General features: G+C 42.7%; 2 protein-coding genes and 1 long non-coding RNA gene across 3 annotated transcripts in view; 1 reads left to right on the plus strand and 2 right to left on the minus strand.

Annotated features, from left to right (window-relative positions):
- LOC143354517 (uncharacterized) overlaps positions 1-18655 on the minus strand; it is a 322087-nt gene that overhangs the window by 231549 nt on the left and 71883 nt on the right. Inside the window, exon 2 of the long non-coding RNA XR_013082339.1 lies at positions 5252-5473. This is a non-coding gene — a long non-coding RNA (uncharacterized LOC143354517). The remainder of the gene's footprint in view (positions 1-5251; positions 5474-18655) is intronic.
- On the minus strand, positions 104-937 carry LOC143354501 (uncharacterized). The gene is made up of 2 exons (XM_076788653.1): positions 482-937; positions 104-247 (listed from the first exon to the last, which is right to left on the minus strand). The coding sequence occupies exons 1-2, from the start codon at positions 785-787 to the stop codon at positions 104-106; spliced, it is 450 nt and encodes a 149-aa protein (XP_076644768.1). The 5' UTR covers positions 788-937.
- The window catches only part of Hnrnp-k (Heterogeneous nuclear ribonucleoprotein K), a 346733-nt gene continuing 329851 nt past the window's right edge, over positions 1774-18655 (plus strand). The window contains exon 1 of the mRNA XM_076788669.1: positions 1774-1815. The gene's annotated coding sequence lies outside the window, so the exon portion shown is untranslated. The remainder of the gene's footprint in view (positions 1816-18655) is intronic.

An 18655-nucleotide genomic window follows, 5' to 3' on the forward strand; every position in this document is an offset into this window, starting at 1 on the left:
TGAATTGCATTTAATTAAGATTCTATTAGATAATAGTTTTTACTGGTTCTCTCTTCGGATTAGAACGTTGTAAATAAGTGTTGCCATAGTTACTGTATCGTTTTTATACAATATTTGCATTAGATACGCCTGTTCCGATAATTCTGGGATCACTTAAGGCTGCATTTATTTTTTCCTTCAAATCTTGCGTTAAAATTTTCCTACTGGCCACTTTTTTGAGTCGCCGCAGTAGTGCTATGTTCTTTTTCTAAGAAAAATGTGTTACAAGTAATTATAATAATAGTATATATTTATATACATTTATATAATATATGATATTATATGCCAATGTCCTGTAGTTTTCTGGCAAACTCATTATTAGAGTGAGGGCCGAATAAATATTATATATTATATAATACATGTGCAATTATAGTAACGTTTTATATAGAAATTATTAAAAATTTAAGAAAATCGTGGAACATCAACTTCAATGGATGCCTACTTCTTGAACTGCGATTAACTTTTTAATCTCTTCCAATCTTTTATTATTTTCGTCTGCGCGTTGACGCAATTCGAGAAATTCTTTCTTCAAATTGTTCCTTTCTAGTGTCAAAGATTCAATCTTACGAGAAACGTTTTTCTCGTAGGAATTCACTCTGTTCACGCATTCCACATAGTCGGAATGAATCTCTTCTAATTCTTTCTCAAATTGCTTGTACTTTCTCTGCGTGTCCTTCAATATAAACAGTCCTTTGTTTTTCAATTGAGTCACTTTGCAAATCTCTGCCTCTACAGATTGATATTCCATCCGAGATCCTGTTAATTCTAACTTAATCTCATTTATTTCTTCATCTACTCGACGAAAGTCGTACGGATTCGATGTTTCAACCTCTTCCAGTATTGTTGCTGTGCGAACACATATTTACAATAATCATACCGTTATACTTATTGCGCAATAGAAAACGAACACATACACCTGGCTTTTAATCATAAATATTTGGTTATTGTTTGTATTGATCAGAACTACTGGACCTATAATTTTAGAATACTAAACAAATTTTATATGGATTAATTAGAAAACAAAAACGACTGGAATAAAATAAGCCCAGAGACTACAAAAAATTAGCGGATTCAAAAACAATAAGGGATTACACACGAAATATTAGTTGTACAAAATAAATAATAATATACTAAAAACTTGTAAATGTGCCAATACTTTTGTCCCAGTGAAAACTGTTTTTAGAATTTACTTTTTTGTTCCTTTTGGTTTTGTAATTAACCAGTACGACATACGATGTGGTATTCTAAAATTATAGAATCAATAGTTATGATTAATACAAAAAATGAACCTAGTAGTTAACTTTTGTTCCTAGCTGTGCAGTATAAAAAAAATTAGTAAGCGAAAGAGGGGGAAATAGAATGAAAATTTTTTGGGCACAGAGAAGACAAGAGAAACGAATACTTCTGACAAATGAAAAGGATAAAATGGAGAGAATTGTTTTCTACGGTACCCATTTCTGTGTCATCGTCATCGTTTTCGTTCATCTTTCGTTGCACCGCGTCGTTCGATTTGACCGAGCGAACAACATGGCCGCCTTCGCGCCAAGCGGTTCCCGCGTAAACGGACGCGGTTTTCCGATTGGCCGTTGTTGGCCAATGGGATGCGCTCTTTTTGCCGATAATTTGGCGGAACGGTCGCTAGATGGCAAGAGTATTAGCTCAGTCCCCGCTACGCGGCCGCTGTTCGCCATTGTACCGTGATTGCTGTTAAGTCTCGTGTTTGTGAGTGGGAATTGATCCGGTGTTACCGAGTTCTGGAATTCCTCCACGCATCAGGTAAGTCGAAAATTTGGTTTCTCGGGGACGCGGGGCCCGCGTGGGATGCGCGGGCCTCATTATTCGTCAATCATGATTGGTAAATCGCCTCGTCCCGGTGGGAAGTACGTGTACAGTTTTTGGGGGTTAGTTTCCGACCCTCGCGCGTCTAGTCAGCCCTCTTCTGTGCGCGTGGTCAAGCCGTGTCTGCGAAACCGTTCAGACGATTTCCTAATTGAATTCTCACGATGTTTCGCCCAAGAACCTCGTAGAACGACTATGCACGCGACGATGCGTCCGCACACCGTTGAGGTTATGCACAATTCGCGAGCTCTCTCGCCGTTTTTCCAGCGGCGATATTGCGCCGCGGATTTTTCCGCTTGACCCCCGTGTCGAGTCAATAATTTCGGCCATGCGACTGCTCGCGTTTTCGGCAGAGAATATTATTTACACGATGCTTGCCCATACCCCATTCGTGTACCTGCGGGTTTCACCCTGACGTCTGAAAAAGTAATTAGACGAAGATCGTATCTATGGAAATTTTATCCTCCGTGACTTAGCCACGGTCAAAAAGATAGGACACCATATTAATTTTTATCCTGCAGATAACGCGAATGGAATTTCTTGGGTACACGGCCGCTTTACATTGTTTTTATTCATTCGGTTCGGTTGGTGGAACTGAAATATGTTCCTCCGCAGGAATTTTTGAACAGAAAAATGTTAATTTTTCAGGTGATGCGTTTAACAGAATTTTAGATTCAACATTTTCTCCGTACTTTCGAGCACGGAAGTTGTGCGAGATTCGTACAATTTTTTAATTGGTCTCCGCATTGATTGGTGCCATTCATGCTCAATACATCGTTTCAGCTCGTCAGGAGTTAAAAGTTGTTGGCATATACCCCGACCAGAAATCCTTCCGTGTGACATAGTTGTCTGGATTTCTAACAAATTTACTGATTGCGTTTCTACTTTGACTTAAGAGCAGCAATTTTGACAATGATGCGATTTTTCTTTAAAAAAGAAAAAACGGTCCCACGAGCGATTTTATGCAAACTGAACTATTTATATTGAATGCTATGCAATATTAATATTTTTCCGTGCAGGATTTCCAACCGAGAAATGTTTTCGAAAATTATCTAACGGTTGCAAGACTCGCCAAGACCAGTAATAATTATGAATGAATTTTACATAAATAAGAAAGCGTACTGGTTGTTAAGTTGAAGGAGGATTATCCTGTTGGTAAAACATTTTTGCAATTATGACCAGGGCGTTGTCTGTTTAATGAAATTCATACTCGGAGGGTTGAAGTGGAGACTCCGTGACTATTGTTAGGCATTTTTCGCACAGCGCTCGATTGAAATTCTTTATTTTCGTTGTACGTCATTAGGCGCGTCGAGTAGAGGATAAACGAACTGCACGAGGATGCGAACGAATCATTTATATTTTTATACACGGCTATCGTACAGGCTGATAAGAACTGGATGTTCATACTGCGGTTGCTTTACGCCGCCCGGACAATACTAATCGGCGATGATCCGTGTTGTTCCTCAGACCGGCGAGCGTCAATTAATATTTGTGAATGATCATCGATTTCGGCGCTTCGAATTCAAATTCGGCCGATGCAAATAAAATGTAACGCGGTGGGGCATTTGCCTGGGAAAAGATGGCCTAAACAATTTCAGCATTATTCTCAGCTTACATGCACAGTGCATGCACAGGATTTAATAGAATTATTTAATTTTAAACATCTATTTGATATTGGATGCTACTGCTTATAAAAGAATAAAAATAGATTACTTGAATTAAGATGAGTTGGTAGTAACTATTATTTTTTATTGTTTTGTTGTTAATTTAAAAACTATTTTGCCCGTCGAAAAATGATGCAATACCTTGGAACATTTTCATACAAAATTGTTTGTTTCAGTTTTTATTATTAAGGCCATTGAATCAGATGTTAGGATAATGGTGTAAGAAATTCAGTTGGAACTACACCAGAGCGAACGGAAATTGATGGAAAAAGGAAGGAACAAGTAAAAAAGAGAATGTTCATTATTGCAAACATTGGTTTGCTGGTACAACTTCTGAAAATGGAATTTTTCCTCCCGCAAAAGGAATTCAATTTCAAAGAGTATGATATTAATCCACAGTGCTTCCAGATTCCCCAGCTGGATCTGAAACTGTAAAAGAAATGCAAACAATCGATTGCACGTTAGAATGTTGCTTTTAAGTGATCTGCCATTGGCACATTGTCGCCTGCAGAATGATTCTCCGTTATTCAACTGGAAGTTGATCGCGAGAGACGCATAAACGCATGGGAGGCAAACTGTTCCGTAATAAGTGACACAATGGCCGCGTTATCATGTGCTCGCTTGCATAATGTTTTTCCTCCGGCGCTAGCGTCTTATGTTGTTGTTGGACAGCGTGTTATACAATCTGCTAAGACAGCTCGAGATTTTCTAGAACAACCACGACGACGACGACAGTTCATGGAACCGTCGAATGTTTATTTATGTCCGTTTCGACTCTGACCATCGTCCAGGATTACATCGGATATGGAATTACAACTTCCCATAAATGATTACTCTATAATGGCCCGCTTGAAAATGTGTGTCAGTTCTTCTGACATTGGAATTAAAATGGATCATGTTAATCGAGTCGTTGCGGTCAACGTTAATTGCAACGTAAATAATAAATTAAATTTGGATTATAGTTAACCTTCTGAAAGGACGATCGGCGATTCCAAGGTTGGCAACCTCCGTACAATTACTGCAAATTTTAAGCTTGAATTTCTGTACACACGAAATTAATTATTGACGGATCGGAGTTTCATTGTTCCTCGACAAATCCAATTTCTCTGTGCCGCAAAGGACGTTAGGGGGCTAATAGTTCTTCTATTTGGGTCATACAATTTTAACAATAACAAGTTCTCGATCTTTTCTCTGTTACTATAATACCGTCAGCGGGTCTTTATGCGAAATACAAATTTTCCCACGTCATTTGCAATAAACAGAGTTTTATCTCCAAGGTGTAATAGGTTGGAGATAATGTAACAGTTGCCCACTTTTGTTATGAATGCGTAACGGTCCGCGTAAATATTAATATTTCCTGTCTCATTTACAATTTCTGCAGTTTTTCCTTTGTGTGTGTGTTTTTTTATCTGCTCGAGAACAATAATACCCGTTAACAAGTGGACAGATACGGTTCGGGGCGACCAATTTACCGCGGGGTCCCGATGATTACGCAATTCGAACCGCCCGTGATTTCGCGAAAAATCGCTCCCTCGACGAGTCGAAAAGCCGCGTAATCCGTCGAGGTTGTGGATTAGCGCTTTTATGTGTTAACGAGCGTGGCCTTAGGTTACGGACGCTCGTATCGTGTGTTGTGATACGACGCAGGAATTCGTCGGTGCCGAAGGTGAACGATCAATTCTACGGTATTTACAATAATTTTCATTAACACTAGGTTCACGGAGCACTAAAACTGGCCAGTTTGGATTATTTTATAAAAATACCAAGAATATATTCAGCCAGATTTTTAGCAGGCTTTTACTATAACATATGTTCCAAGGAATAAATGTGTTAAATGCATTTCCTATAAATGCATTTTTACAATCACAATAATTGTAAATTAAAGAACATACAATCCGTCATTTTGACGGGTCCGGTAAATCTAAACGGAACTTATCTGTATAATTTCTGAATACTTTTCTCAGCCCATTTCCCCCTCCCCTGAAATTTTTACCCCTTGTTTCAAATTGTCTGCTATTTTTTTAATACACTTCCCTGGCAAGTTTCTCCAGAAGGCACTCTTTTTTATCAATCTATTATTGCATAGTTATTCGGTGGCTCGTGTAACATCATTTCGTCCCGTTTGCGTACCAGATAATTTACAATTTGCATTCGTAGAATTCTTGGCGGAAATAAAGTCGCAAGAATGAGAAATTATTTTCTGATTAGAGCGGATTTTCTGTACAATGAAACCTGTTTTTGTGCGGTTCTTTTCTATGCGATTTTTTTTTTTGTGCTATTTGTTTTGCGCAATTTTTTTTACGCAGTATATGAATTACACCCTTGCAATATTCTCATCACAAGAAGATGCGCGTTTTGGACGAGTAGTATTGAGTAACGAGAATTTTGAGAATTTCTCCATGTTTAAAATGAGAAATTAAATTTTCTAAAAATGTTTCCACGTGTAATTTAATTATTTGTTTCATTAGGAAAGCACTTTCTCGTAAATCTTTGACATATTTTCTAAGTGGGACTTTTTTGATGCCATCTCCACCGCATAAAAATAATTTTCTCGAATATGTTGTAAAAAATTATTTGTCACAGCTATTTACGAATTTTTCCCTGTGCGGTTTCTTTTATGCGGCCCCTGTCTACCGCACAAAAACAGGTTTGACTGTATTAGGTTTTCGGAGTATCGGAACGGGACCTCCATTTCGACAACCTGCAATTCCAAATACTAATATTGTTTCCATCCGCTAATTGTCCGAGGCTCGGCCGTGCAATAACCTCGATTACACGGCGGCCATTAGCAAGACCACCGGAGGTGATCGATAATTCCTATGATTCTGTCGATTCGTTACCGGTCTATCCGCAGCTTTCTGTCCTCCGTGTCTTCCGGATCGTGATCCTGGAACCAACAAACTATATTCCAGCAACGTTAACTGCGATAGTAAACAAACTGCTCGTTACGTTGTTGCCCGTGTCCCTCGTTTGTGCTGTTCGATTCGCCCGAGTGTAGGCAATTAACATTAGGTTTACGGAGCACTAAAACCGATTATTTTGCATTACTTCGTAAAAATAACAAGGACGTGCCTCCCACATTTCTAGCAATATTTTTAAAATAATACATACCCGAAGAAATAAATTTGCTAAATAATTTCTTATGTATGCATCCTTAGAATCTTAACCCTTTGCACTCGAGTGGTGACTCTGAAGCACCGCTAGATATTATTGTGGCATTATTTCAAAGAAATTACGAGAAATTTTACAAAATTTGTATTTAACAGATTACTAAACATTTAAATATTACACGTGGAAATCGGATCAGTTTCGTATGAATAAAATGAAAATATTCTAAGACGGAAGAAAAATGATAAGTTTTATAATGAAAATAGCGCCGAGTGCAAAGGGTTAATAATATTAAATTAAAAATATTAGAACCCGTGTTAATGACGGACTCTCGTGTTCTTACCTTGCAAATGAGAAACGAATTTCATCGTATCGGTTGTCCAATCAGAGCCGCGATGTAAGCGACGAATCTGTTGCATTCGCAACGGAGAACGCCGCCGGAGCGGACGCGGATTATTACAAGTCCAATTAACAAAGATCTATCTCGGAGGTTTCCGCACTGCATCCGCGACAACGATTGTTACACTTCTGGCTGCTCTTCAAGTACTCTTCCGGGCGTTCAATCTTCCACACAACCACTGCTCGCGCGTTCACCCGCCACACTTTTCTGCATGTCCTCGGGGTTTTTTCTAGCTTTCTCCGAACACCTGGCCAGCGGATCGATGAATATTTCCTGCTCATTGATCACCGTCGTTCTTAATTCCCTTCGTCCATAATTTCCTCCAACCTCTTCAAACTCCCGCAGCGTTCTCCGACCTCCTGTTCTTCCGGAGTTTTTCTAAATTTACTACGGGTCCTTGATGGTCCTGCGCTTTTCTCTGTTCAACGAACCGTTTCCTCCCCATTGATCCTTGTCAGTTGTGAATTCTTAAACTTGCTGCATCGAATGCATTCTTCTTTCTCCGCTCACCTGTTCGACCAGCACAAGTCTCCCTCGGGACCTGCTCCTTGAATTGACCATTCGTCCTCGGCGATCCTACGAGCAGAGCGTCCGCCATTTTTGGTCAACGAACCGCGAACGTATCCTTCGCATTGATCTCTCTCTCTCTCTCTCTCTCCCATCATTCATAATTCGGGAACCGCCGTGCGATCGAACATCCTTTCGGGAAACCGGTAGACAGTTTCGAGGGAAATGCAACCCCATCTCGTCGGCCCTATGGACAGGGGTTGGTGGGTAGGGGGGAGACGAACGGGAACGGTTTGGGTAGGTCAAGCTGTGGGGGTTAGGTCGAGTTCAGGTAGGGGCGGATCGGTGGGGGGTGGTGGTGTTCTACCCCTCCCGGTTGGACACAATGGCACAACAAAGCGTTACCGGGGCAACTGGTCGTTCGGGGTTGCCATCACAAAACTTTCCAACTTGTGACTGCAAACATTACCCACCGGCACACGCGCTCCATCCATGGCACAGAGAACCGTCGCGTTCGTTCGGGGGTGGTTTTCTGCTAAAGGGTGCGGGAGGGCGCGTGAGCTCGTACGCACGCACGACTCTCGTCACGCGACCACGCGTGCCCCCAACACGCACCAAGCCGTGTCCCCGCGTGGAAAACAATGGAAAAGGGGAAGGATGTGTGGCTACCCGAGCCCTCACCCCTCACCCCCACCACCCACCCTCATTATTTTCGAGCCCGTTTCAGTTTTTAATGCTTGATTGTCAACCCCCCCCCCCGCGCGTTTCGTTTCTTCTCGTTCGAACAGTAATTAGGCGGTAGTTTCTTTGTTTCCGGAAACGATACAAATGCCGGGACCCCCAAGCGACGCTATCGGAAACCTTTTTAGAGAAATTTTGTAGCGTAACTGCTCCCTGTTTTTTGTTTTTGCAGCAATTGGAAGTCCGTTGTCGAATGCGAAGGTGGTTACTTGCAACTAGTGTTCCTTCTCGAGAATTCTACAATCGATTATTTCTCATTTCTCGAGAAATTCCAGTATTTCTCGAGAAATTTTACAATCTATTAGCTCTCATTTCTCGAGAAATTCCAGCATTCTCGAGAAATTTAAATCTAGGAAAATTCTTACGAATCTCATTTATTTTATGACATATGAATTCTTAAATGCTCTTAAATTCTTATTTAAAACTTTGGAAAAACTGAATACTGAATTTGAGTAATGAGTTTCTTGTTGTTATTAAAGAAGAAATATCTAAAAGAAGAGACAAGATTGTTGTATCCGTTATAAAATATCTGCACAATCCAGAATCTTTGCAGAAAGATTCAGAAGATACATTTTTTGATTTAACACTAGGTTTACGGAGCACTGAAAATGACTATTTTACATTTACTTATAAAAATGACATGGATATATCTATCAAAATCTGTAGCAATTTTTTAAATAATATATACCTAGAGAAATCAATTTGTTAAATAATTCCTCATGGATCCATGTTTGCAATCTAAATATTCGTGAATTAAAAATATCAGAATCCGTCATTTTGACGGGTCCCGTAAATCTAGTGTTAACATCCAAGGCAGATATGTATAAAATGGCAAAACAAATTCTAAGTAGACTTTTTGGAAAATATAACAATGATTCTTATAAAAATAGTGAAAAACTTTCAGATTCTCGGAATGAGGAACTATCATTGGAAAAACAGTTAGAATTAGAAATTGCAAATAGCCTTCAAGAATTTAGTGTCAAAAGTTTAGCGGCAGAAGAAAATAAATTTCGGACTCTAACAAAGATATTCCAAATTTTTGAGTCCACTGAAAGAAGGACACCCAATCTTCAGCAACTTTTCGATGTTCTGTATACGATAAAGCCAACACCCACATAAAATGAAAGAAATTTTTCTACGGCTACGGATTTTGTTACAAAAAACAAAAAAAAAGAAGTAGATTGTCTGATTCTACATTAGACGCATTATGCTTCTTAAGAAGTCATTTCAAAACAAAAGCGTAACGTTTCACTTTATAAAAGTATGGTCAAAGTCTGCCAGTATTTTTTTAGTTTATTAAAAATTCTCGAGAATCCTCGAGAATTATCGAGAAATATAGTAGACTCAGTTTTGCTCGTTAGTGTATATCGAGAATTCGCTGTATCTCTGAAGGGTGGGGCACGCGTTATATGTCGTTGGCACAGGAGTTAGCGCGATTGATGGGAGAGAATGAAACGTGCTGCGTCTCGAATGCGGTCGGTGCACCGACGCAGTCGGAGACTTCGCGATGCACAGAAAGAGCTAGCTCCGTGGACCGTCTGTAATTACATCAGCGCGGCGTGGATGGCGTAATGGGCGAGCGTGTTGAGCAAGGTCAGTAACGAGAGCGCTCTCGCGAAAAGTGTGCAACCGTAGACGCCGGGCTGCGGGGAACAGCGAGCGTGAACGGGGGCGGTCGAGCTTCTCGCGAAGCTGACCATCGAAAATGGAGAGAAAGCGGCGGACCGACGAAGCGCCCGCGATCACTATAAGCGGAAACAGAAGTGAAAAGGGAATTGTCTGCCCGCGAAAATGAATACAGCAAATTATCGTTGTACGTCAGTGCCAATCTCGCGTTTCCAAGCCAGTGGAACACCTCACACCACCGCGGTCAGTGGCCACAACATTGTCGGCTACATCGGTGTGAGACCAGGAGACCACTACTAATCCAATTACAAAACTTCTTCATTTTTCGTTATTTTTTTTTAATGAAACTTTTACGGACATATTCGTGACATTTTTCTGATTAAAATGAAGCCAAATATGATATAATTCCGACGATGATTCTTTAGGTTTCCAGCGTGCCCTGTGTATCTCAAATGGGACGCTCGGCGAGAACCACCGATTCGTATGAGTGTCAGTGACAAGAACGGCGGTAGTGACTTACAACGATAATTTACTGCACACCTCTCGCTAAACGGTTTCCCCGATTCGGGGCCGGACGAAAGATCCAACGAGATCCGAGGCCGATATTTATCACGGCGGTATCGAGTTCATAAATTAAACTCGACGCGGACAAACGCCGATACATCACGGAAAGAGAAAAATAAGAAAAAGGCGGAAAGTAAATAAATTGGCCGGGATGAAAAAAGAAATAAAGAGAATTTTTATATCTCGATCCGGCACGCCGCGCCGCCGCCCACCTTCTATCGCGTATAAATCTTACGTTCGAGAAATCACGGTTGAAATATTAACGTATCGGCCCCGGACGAAAATTTATGCATCGATCAGGCGAATCGATTTGATACGCGGGAGTCTGCCGCCGCGAGCATCGTAAATAACGCCGCGGATAAACGGGATGTTAATTGAATATCTCTCTCGGGCGGTTTTCGAGGCGCACGAAGAGCGCACCGGCCGGATGCGTGTGCACTTTCCTCTGCGCTGCGCCGCGATTGCAATTGAAAAGGAAACGCGTTGCGACACGCCGCGGCTCCCCTGTGTGTCTCGTGTTGCGACTCACGGATGCAACAAAAACTGGAAACCATCGAGGCCAAAGTAACCCGCATTTTATGCAAATCCCTCGGTGCCGAGAGGCGGAATAATTAATTTGCTAAACCGCAAGCAAACGTGTGTGCGCGCGCGCGGCATCGATTGCTGCACGCGCGAGAGATCGTTTCGATTCCCATGTATTTTTCGTGTTTACGAACACTTTGCCGAGCGCATGCAATTCCGAGCGCTAATTAACCGAGTGCGTGCGTCGATTACGGCCCCTCCTTTTTCTGGTTGTGTCGAATTCAGAGCACGGGAATTGAACGGGGAAAAAATACAAGCTCGTCTAAATTCGCTGGACCGTTTCTCGCATAATTCTGACATATTTGTTTAATTAATTGGATCGACGTGCCGGAATCCGGGGCACAGGTTTAAATTAGAACGCGAGCACCTTCGCTCGGATATGTATTTAATCGGCCGTTTGACGAATAATTACCGGCAATTATCTTGACAATCTTTGCTTTTCTGCCGACAAAAATTCAAGCGCGTCATTGCACTTTAGAGTGCAGGTTGTGCAGTGAATTTTGTTCACATTGAAACGATTTTAGTCTCTTCTAACCCCCTCTCTCTCTGTTCTAAAAATTTATAATAGAATGCAACGAAAGCGAGGAATTTTGTGGATTTTATGAAACACAAAATCTCTGCAGTTTCTCTGCAGAAATGGTACAATATCTAAACTATGACGAAGGTTAATCACTAGACTGCGGAACTTCTTTATGCTTTTATGGATTATAAAAATTTGCAAAAAACCCGGGAACATAAGACACGATAGAATTTAGTTAATTCAAAATTTGCCTACAAAAATTGAAAATCGCATATCCTCCCGCAGTATATTAATCAGTCTAGAAATCCAGAGGGAGGGGGATCGATAGTTTGTTCACGTGGATTGACGGTTGTCCGGCTATCGTGTTTGTAGTAGAGTAGTTGTAAATTGCAGCAGAATCCTAGCAGAAACCCAGGCAGAATCCTCGACAGAATCCTAGGCAGAATTCTTGGCAGAATCCTAGCAAAATTGCAGCAAAATCCTAACAGAATTCTAGGCAGAATCCTAGCAAAATTGCAGCAAAATCCTAACAGAATTCTAGGCAGAATCCTAGCAAAATTGCAGCAAAAATCCTTGCAGAATCCTAGGCAGAATTGCAGCAGAAACCTAGGCAGAATCCTAGGCAGAATCCTTGCAGAATCTTAGGCAGAATCCTTGCAGAATCCTTGGCAGAATTGCAGCAGAATCCTAGGCAGAATCCTCGACAGAATCCTAGGCAGAATTCTTGGCAGAATCCTAGCAAAATTGCAGCAAAATCCTAACAGAATTCTAGGCAGAATCCTAGCAAAATTGCAGCAAAAATCCTTGCAGAATCCTAGGCAGAATTGCAGTAGAAACCTAGGCAGAATCCTAGGCAGAATCCTTGCAGAATCTTAGGCAGAATCCTTGCAGAATCCTAGGCAGAATTGCAGCAGAATCCTCGACAGAATCCTCGACAGAATCCTAGGCAGAATTCTTGGCAGAATCCTAGCAAAATTGCAGCAAAATCCTAACAGAATTCTAGGCAGAATCCTAGCAAAATTGCAGCAAAAATCCTTGCAGAATCCTAGGCAGAATTGCAGTAGAAACCTAGGCAGAATCCTAGGCAGAATCCTTGCAGAATCTTAGGCAGAATCCTTGCAGAATCCTAGGCAGAATTGCAGCAGAATCCAAGGCAGAATTGCAGCAGAATCCTAGGCAGAATTGCAGCAGAATCCTAGCAGAAACCCAGGCAGAATCCTCGACAGAATCCTAGGCAGAATTCTAGCAAAATTGCAGCAAAAATTCTTGCAGAATCCTAGGCAGAATTGCAACAGAATCCTAGGTAGAATCCTTGCAGAATCCTAGGCAGAATTGCAGCAGAAGCCTAGGCAGAATTGCAGCAGAAGCCTAGGCAGAATTGCAGCAGAAGCCTAGGCAGAAAATTTGCAAAAAATCCGGGAACATAAGACACGATAGAATTTAGTTAATTCAAAATTTGCCTACAAAAATTGAGAATCGCATATCCTCCCGCAGTCTGTTAATCAGTCTAGAAATCCAGAGGGAGGGGGATCGATAGTTTGTTCACGTGGATTGACGGTTGTCCGGCTATCGTGTTTGATTATGTAACGAACGCAGTCGATGGGTGACACAGAATTTTCCCGGGTCTACGAGAGCCGTGTGCGGAAATGTGTCATCGATTCGCTGACTTTCGTGGCGTTCCAGTTAGGCCACGTGGTGGTGGTGGTGGTTAGGTTCGAGGAAAACACACCTCTAGGTAAAGTGAAACTCGTTGCGATGTGTAAACGAACGTCGTAGATCTGAAAACGCCTGCGACCGAAACGGGAAACGGCTGGCGGCTAGTTTTCCTGATAAGGCATCTCGATGCGACTCCGTGGCTATACGTTTAGGCGCTTTTTACGTCTTTTCCCAAGCGGTCTCTTCTGCGAACGCAATTTTTTTCGCGGGTTTTGCAACGGGCCACCGTAAGGTGCACAAGTCCCGACGAATTGCTCGGCAAACTCTCGGGAATTCCGCATAATAGTGATTTCCATGTACTGTTCGGGGAACAGGTATAATTATTAACCCGTTCGCAGCGGAATGATTCGTACTCGAAGAATTTGTTGTTCGCTTATGAGTTTATCCACAGTCCATTGGGCTTGCGATACACACGGCAGATCGAGATAGACTTTTGTTCGAGCATTACATGGTACGCTGGTCACGAAAGGGGGACAACACTATTCGCAAATCGATTTAATTCATTTCCATAGGACTGCAGTCCCTTTGATATCGGAATAATGCTGCTGAAGAGAAGCTTCTCGATCTGAGCACAAAATGCGAACGGATTTTTATGGTACAATCCGTTTTCCGTTTCAATAGAAATTTCGAATAAACGCGTTTCGTTGCAACGCGTTTAGTTCATAATATTAGGGGGACTAAACAAACTTTGTTGTAAATTCTCAATTTATTATGTAATCTCCATCATTATCAAGGACAGTTTGCCATCTTTCCAGCTTTTCAATCCCCCTCTTATAGAAATCCAGGGTTAAGTAAAATATGACTCAAGGTGCCTCCTTACATCTACAGAATGTTTTATTTCTTAAATAATGCTCCAGAAAATGAAAAAATATGCAATGACGAATATGATCCTCGGAATTAGCCGTCATTTTATTACAGGGTTGTAAGAAAGAATTATACTTTTTAGAATATTTTGAACACGGGCTGCTCTACCGAAAACTGTAAAAGAATACGTGTTTCCTCTTGAACGATCGGTACAGAACTAAAGGCGAAATAAATTCTTTGAAAATAATTGATATTAAATGTAGGACATAGAAGCGCCAGGCAGCCGCGTAATAATTAGTTCGAAGATGAGGTTTCATTAGAAAGTGCTTCGGCGTTGCACGGGAGAGATCATATATGCGAACGCAATAAGCAAATCTCGATTCGAAACGGTGGGTTTCTCTATTTCCTCTCTCGGATCAGTTGCGAAACGTCGGAGAACGCGCACGGTAAACACGCGGGGAGACCTCGGTTCAGCCTAACTGCGTTTATTACGAGCCTCGATCCCAGCTGGATTCATTTCCAGCTATCATTCTGGTCTGACAATCCGGTGATTATATTATTTTTCCCGCGGGTTTGACAAAACCCGTGAGAGTTTCCCAGGCGTTCGGAGAACTCTCCGAGACCGGCGAATGCCGTTCCGTCGATCGAGCAATTTGTTTACGGGCGCCGCCGTCGTTTCGCAACACCGGGAAGAGGTGTAATCGTGAAAAGAAGCGTGATCGCGCAATTCTAACAGGTGTCCTTTTCTGTTTTTTTTTTCCACCGTATCGGCGTGATCGATGGAATTGGTATTCGGCTGTTACGTAAACGGCCGAACGTTCCCCGGTGCTCGTTTGTCGAACGACACGCGATAAAACAAAATTTGGACAGCCTGTTTTAGGTAACAGGAATTTCGTAACGACCGGCCGCGGGATCGGTACATACACACCGTGAACTTGAAAGTCCCACGGGTGTGTGTGCTTCGCTGGAAAAAGCTCCCGGGTATCCGCCGTCTCATCGCTCTCACGTAAACGAACCCGGCCCCTGTCCTCGGACGATTAACATCAGCTCTCTCGTAAAGATTCGAACCGGCTCCGACGGGAAATTAACCCCTCGTCTTCTTATGCCTTATTGCCCTCGTGTCAGACTCGTGGCCGAGATTTCAAGCGGATTTCAGCAAATATGTACATCGTGCGGAGGCCCCCTGACAAGGGTTACCTACAGTGGAGGGGAAAAAGAAAGTTTAAAAATAATAAAAACTTCGGATCTTTTTCACTAAATCAGTATTTCTGCTAGACCGAGTCTGTGGAAGAATTATTCAGAAGCGCAGAAAATTCGGAACCTGTGGAAGCATTGGTAGCACTTTAATCCAACAAAATATTAAATAATCTTATTTTCACTGTGAACAGTTCCGAGAATATTGTAAACCCTAATAATTGCACACGCGTGTATTTATGAGCTCCGCTTAAGTTGTTGTTGCGCGTGATCCTCCCTATCTCGCCTGAATTATGGCTGTCCGGCTCCGTTTACAACCCCATTCATACCCCCTTCTTCAGCTTCTGTCCGGAAGAATATTTCTTCGGAGAAGGACGTTCTAATTTTTCGAAGCCCGTGCGCAGAAACTTCGAAACAAAAGTTAGCCGGCATCAGCGGAACAGATAAGCATTTGTGAAAAGCCGCGTGAAAATAGACCCCGGTGTAGAACAACCGTCCGGAGGGTTAAAGCATCGTCGCCCGAGGATTAAAGCAACGGCACGGGCGAGGCCGCTTTCACGACTCGTCGACCAAGATGATGTCACTAAACTCCGGCCGATGCTTCCCGCTCCATTAACCGCGCAAGTTCCCAGTCTAATTTCAACTATTTAGCAACGCGGGTTGCATAAAACATTATTACTACGGCGAGTTTACGAGCCCCCCCCCCACCCCCGCAGACCGTAATTAATTGCATCAGTCTGATGAACTTTTTCCCTTCCGGTGATCCGATAGGATCGAAGAGAATCCGGTTACATTTTTGCTTCTAAAATAGCTCCCGAGCTCTTGCGGGGCATCGTCGCTACGGAGTGCTGAAACAAGAATTCGTTCAAGCAGAATTGCAGCAGGATTGTAACAAAATTGCAGCAGAATCCTAGCAGAAACCCAGGCAGAATCCTAGCAAAATTTCTTGCAGAATCCTAGCAAAATTGCAGCAAAAATCCTTGCAGAATTGCAGCAGAATCCTAGGCAGAATTCTGGGTAGAATCCTAGGCAGAATTGCAGCAGAATCTTAGGCAGAAAATTGCAGCAGAATTCTAGGCAGAATTGCAGCAGAATCTTAGGCAAAAAATTGCAGCATAATTCTAGGCAGAATTGCAGCAGAATCTTAGGCAGAAAATTGCAGCAGGATTCTAGGCGGAATTGCAGCAAAATCCTAACAGAATCCTGGGCAGAATCCCAGCAAAATTCTTGCAGAATCCTAGGCACAATAGCAGCAAAATCCTAGGCAGAATCCTAGCAGAATTCTAGAAGTATCCCAGACAGAATCCTAGCAAAATTCTTGCAGAATCCTAGGCAGAACCCTAGGCAGAACCCTAGCAAAATTGCAGCACAAATCCTTGCAGTGTTCTAGACAGAATTGCGGCAGAATCCTAGGTAGAATCCTTGCAGAATCCTAGGCAAAATTGCAGCAAAAATCCTTGCAGTATTCTAGACAGAATTGCGGCAGAATCCTAGGTAGAATCCTAGGCAGAATTGCAGCAAAATCCTTGCAGAATTGCAGCAGAATCCTAGGCAGAATTCTAGGTAGAATCCTAGGCAGAATTGCAGCAGAATCTTAGGCAGAAAATTGCAGCAGAATTCTAGGCAGATTTGCAGCAGAATCTTAGGCAGAAAATTGCAGCAGGATTCTAGGCGGAATTGCAGCAAAATCCTAACAGAATCCTGGGCAGAATCCCAGCAAAATTCTTGCAGAATCCTAGGCAGAATAGCAGCAAAATCCTAGGCAGAATCCTAGCAGAATTCTAGAAGTATCCCAGACAGAATCCTAGCAAAATTCTTGCAGAATCCTAGGCAGAACCCTAGCAAAATTGCAGCAAAAATCCTTGCAGTGTTCTAGACAGAATTGCGGCAGAATCCTAGGTAGAATCCTTGCAGAATCCTTGTAGAATCCTAACAGAATCTTAGGCAGAATCCTAGCAAAATTGCAGCAAAAATCCTTGCAGAAAGCTAGGCAGAATTGCAGCAGAATTCTAGCAAAATTGCAGCAAAAGTCCTTGCAGAATCCTAGGCAGAGTTGCAGCAGAATCCAAGCAGAACCCAAGCAGAATCCTAGCAAAATTGCAGCAGAATCCTAGCAGAATCCTAGCAGAAACTATTTTCACACTATTCTGCCTTAAACATCGTAAAATTCGAAGCCGCAATTATTTCTGCATCGACGGGATATTTCGCGTAAAACGTGCCCGGCATTGTGCGCGAGCGGTCGCAGTGTCAGCGCAGCTAGTTCGGCCATAAATTCGCAACCCTTTCTCGGGGGACTGTCGGGGGCGAAAAAATCGGATCCGAAAAAAAGCATCGTGCCTGCTTGCCCGTGAATATTCAGTTGGTCGCAGCGGGAGCACCGGCGAGTTGCTCAAGAAAATTGCGACAGCGAATTCCTCTTGAGGAGCGCTCGTCGTCGTCGTCGTCGTCGTCCCTCTGCCCGAGAGTTTCCCTTTTCGAATCTCTCGCCGTCCGCTCCGCCGCTCGCCCCTCGCGGACTCGTAGTCCTTGGAGCGAACCGTGTACTTTTACAACGATGGAATGCAGCGATTGCCGGTGTCGCGAGCTCTTGATCTAGGTCTACCGCTATCCGGCGAGTAATCGTGAATCCAGCGCGAGCACGCCGCCTCCCCGCGTAAACGACGACCACTGAAACCCTTCTCTCTTGCAAATTGCCCGCTCGTGCCAGGCTCCCAGCGAGCCTCCGACATTTTTAATCCTCGCGGGAATTGCTTCTGCGTCGAACCTCCGGGCGACAGTTTCTTTAAAGACCCTTTTTCAAGAGGACCGGCCAGCTCGAAATCCTAGATCGACACGCAGGCGCCATCGTTGAAATATTTTCTGTAATACTGTACACACCGGATCGCATAAAAATTAATTAACCCTTAACGCTCCGACTACTTCGACTACTCACCATACTTCGACTTGCAAGTTTTTAAGTGTCGGATTTTAAATGCTACAATGTAAATAATAATATTAAAGTCATTCGAAAGAATCTTTATTCGTCTCAGAAGTAATATAATTTTCGCATCGGTGGTGCCTGACACTTGGAGAGTTAATGGTTAATGGCATTTATTCAATTGACAGGATTTTTTCAGGCAACTGTACGAATTGTGTCCACGCATACTTTCAAGCGGGGATGCACATTTTTATGGCAATTTTCAGAGGCGCCTCAGAGTCTCGTCACTCGAGTGCGAGAGCTCGTCGATTTCTTAAGCTCGAAGAAACACAATGAATAATTTAAACGACGCCGAGGAGAGACAGGAGGAAGAAGTGGATTCAGAATCGAGAGGTGTATTTGCCCGCGAGCAACGGCTCTCGTTTCGACTGCGT

The sequence above is a fragment of the Halictus rubicundus genome, chromosome 5 (assembly GCF_050948215.1).
Source record: "Halictus rubicundus isolate RS-2024b chromosome 5, iyHalRubi1_principal, whole genome shotgun sequence".
NCBI classification, from domain to species: domain Eukaryota; kingdom Metazoa; phylum Arthropoda; class Insecta; order Hymenoptera; family Halictidae; genus Halictus; species Halictus rubicundus.

Bases quoted from the DNA above. Each gene is read 5' to 3' on its own strand.
- LOC143354501 (XM_076788653.1), bottom strand. From the start codon at position 787: ATGGAATATCAATCTGTAGAGGCAGAGATTTGCAAAGTGACTCAATTG. The intron at 248-481 runs GTAGGCATCCAT...CATTTTTCTTAG, and splicing joins AGTTAATCGCAGTTCAAGAA to AAAAAGAACATAGCACTACT.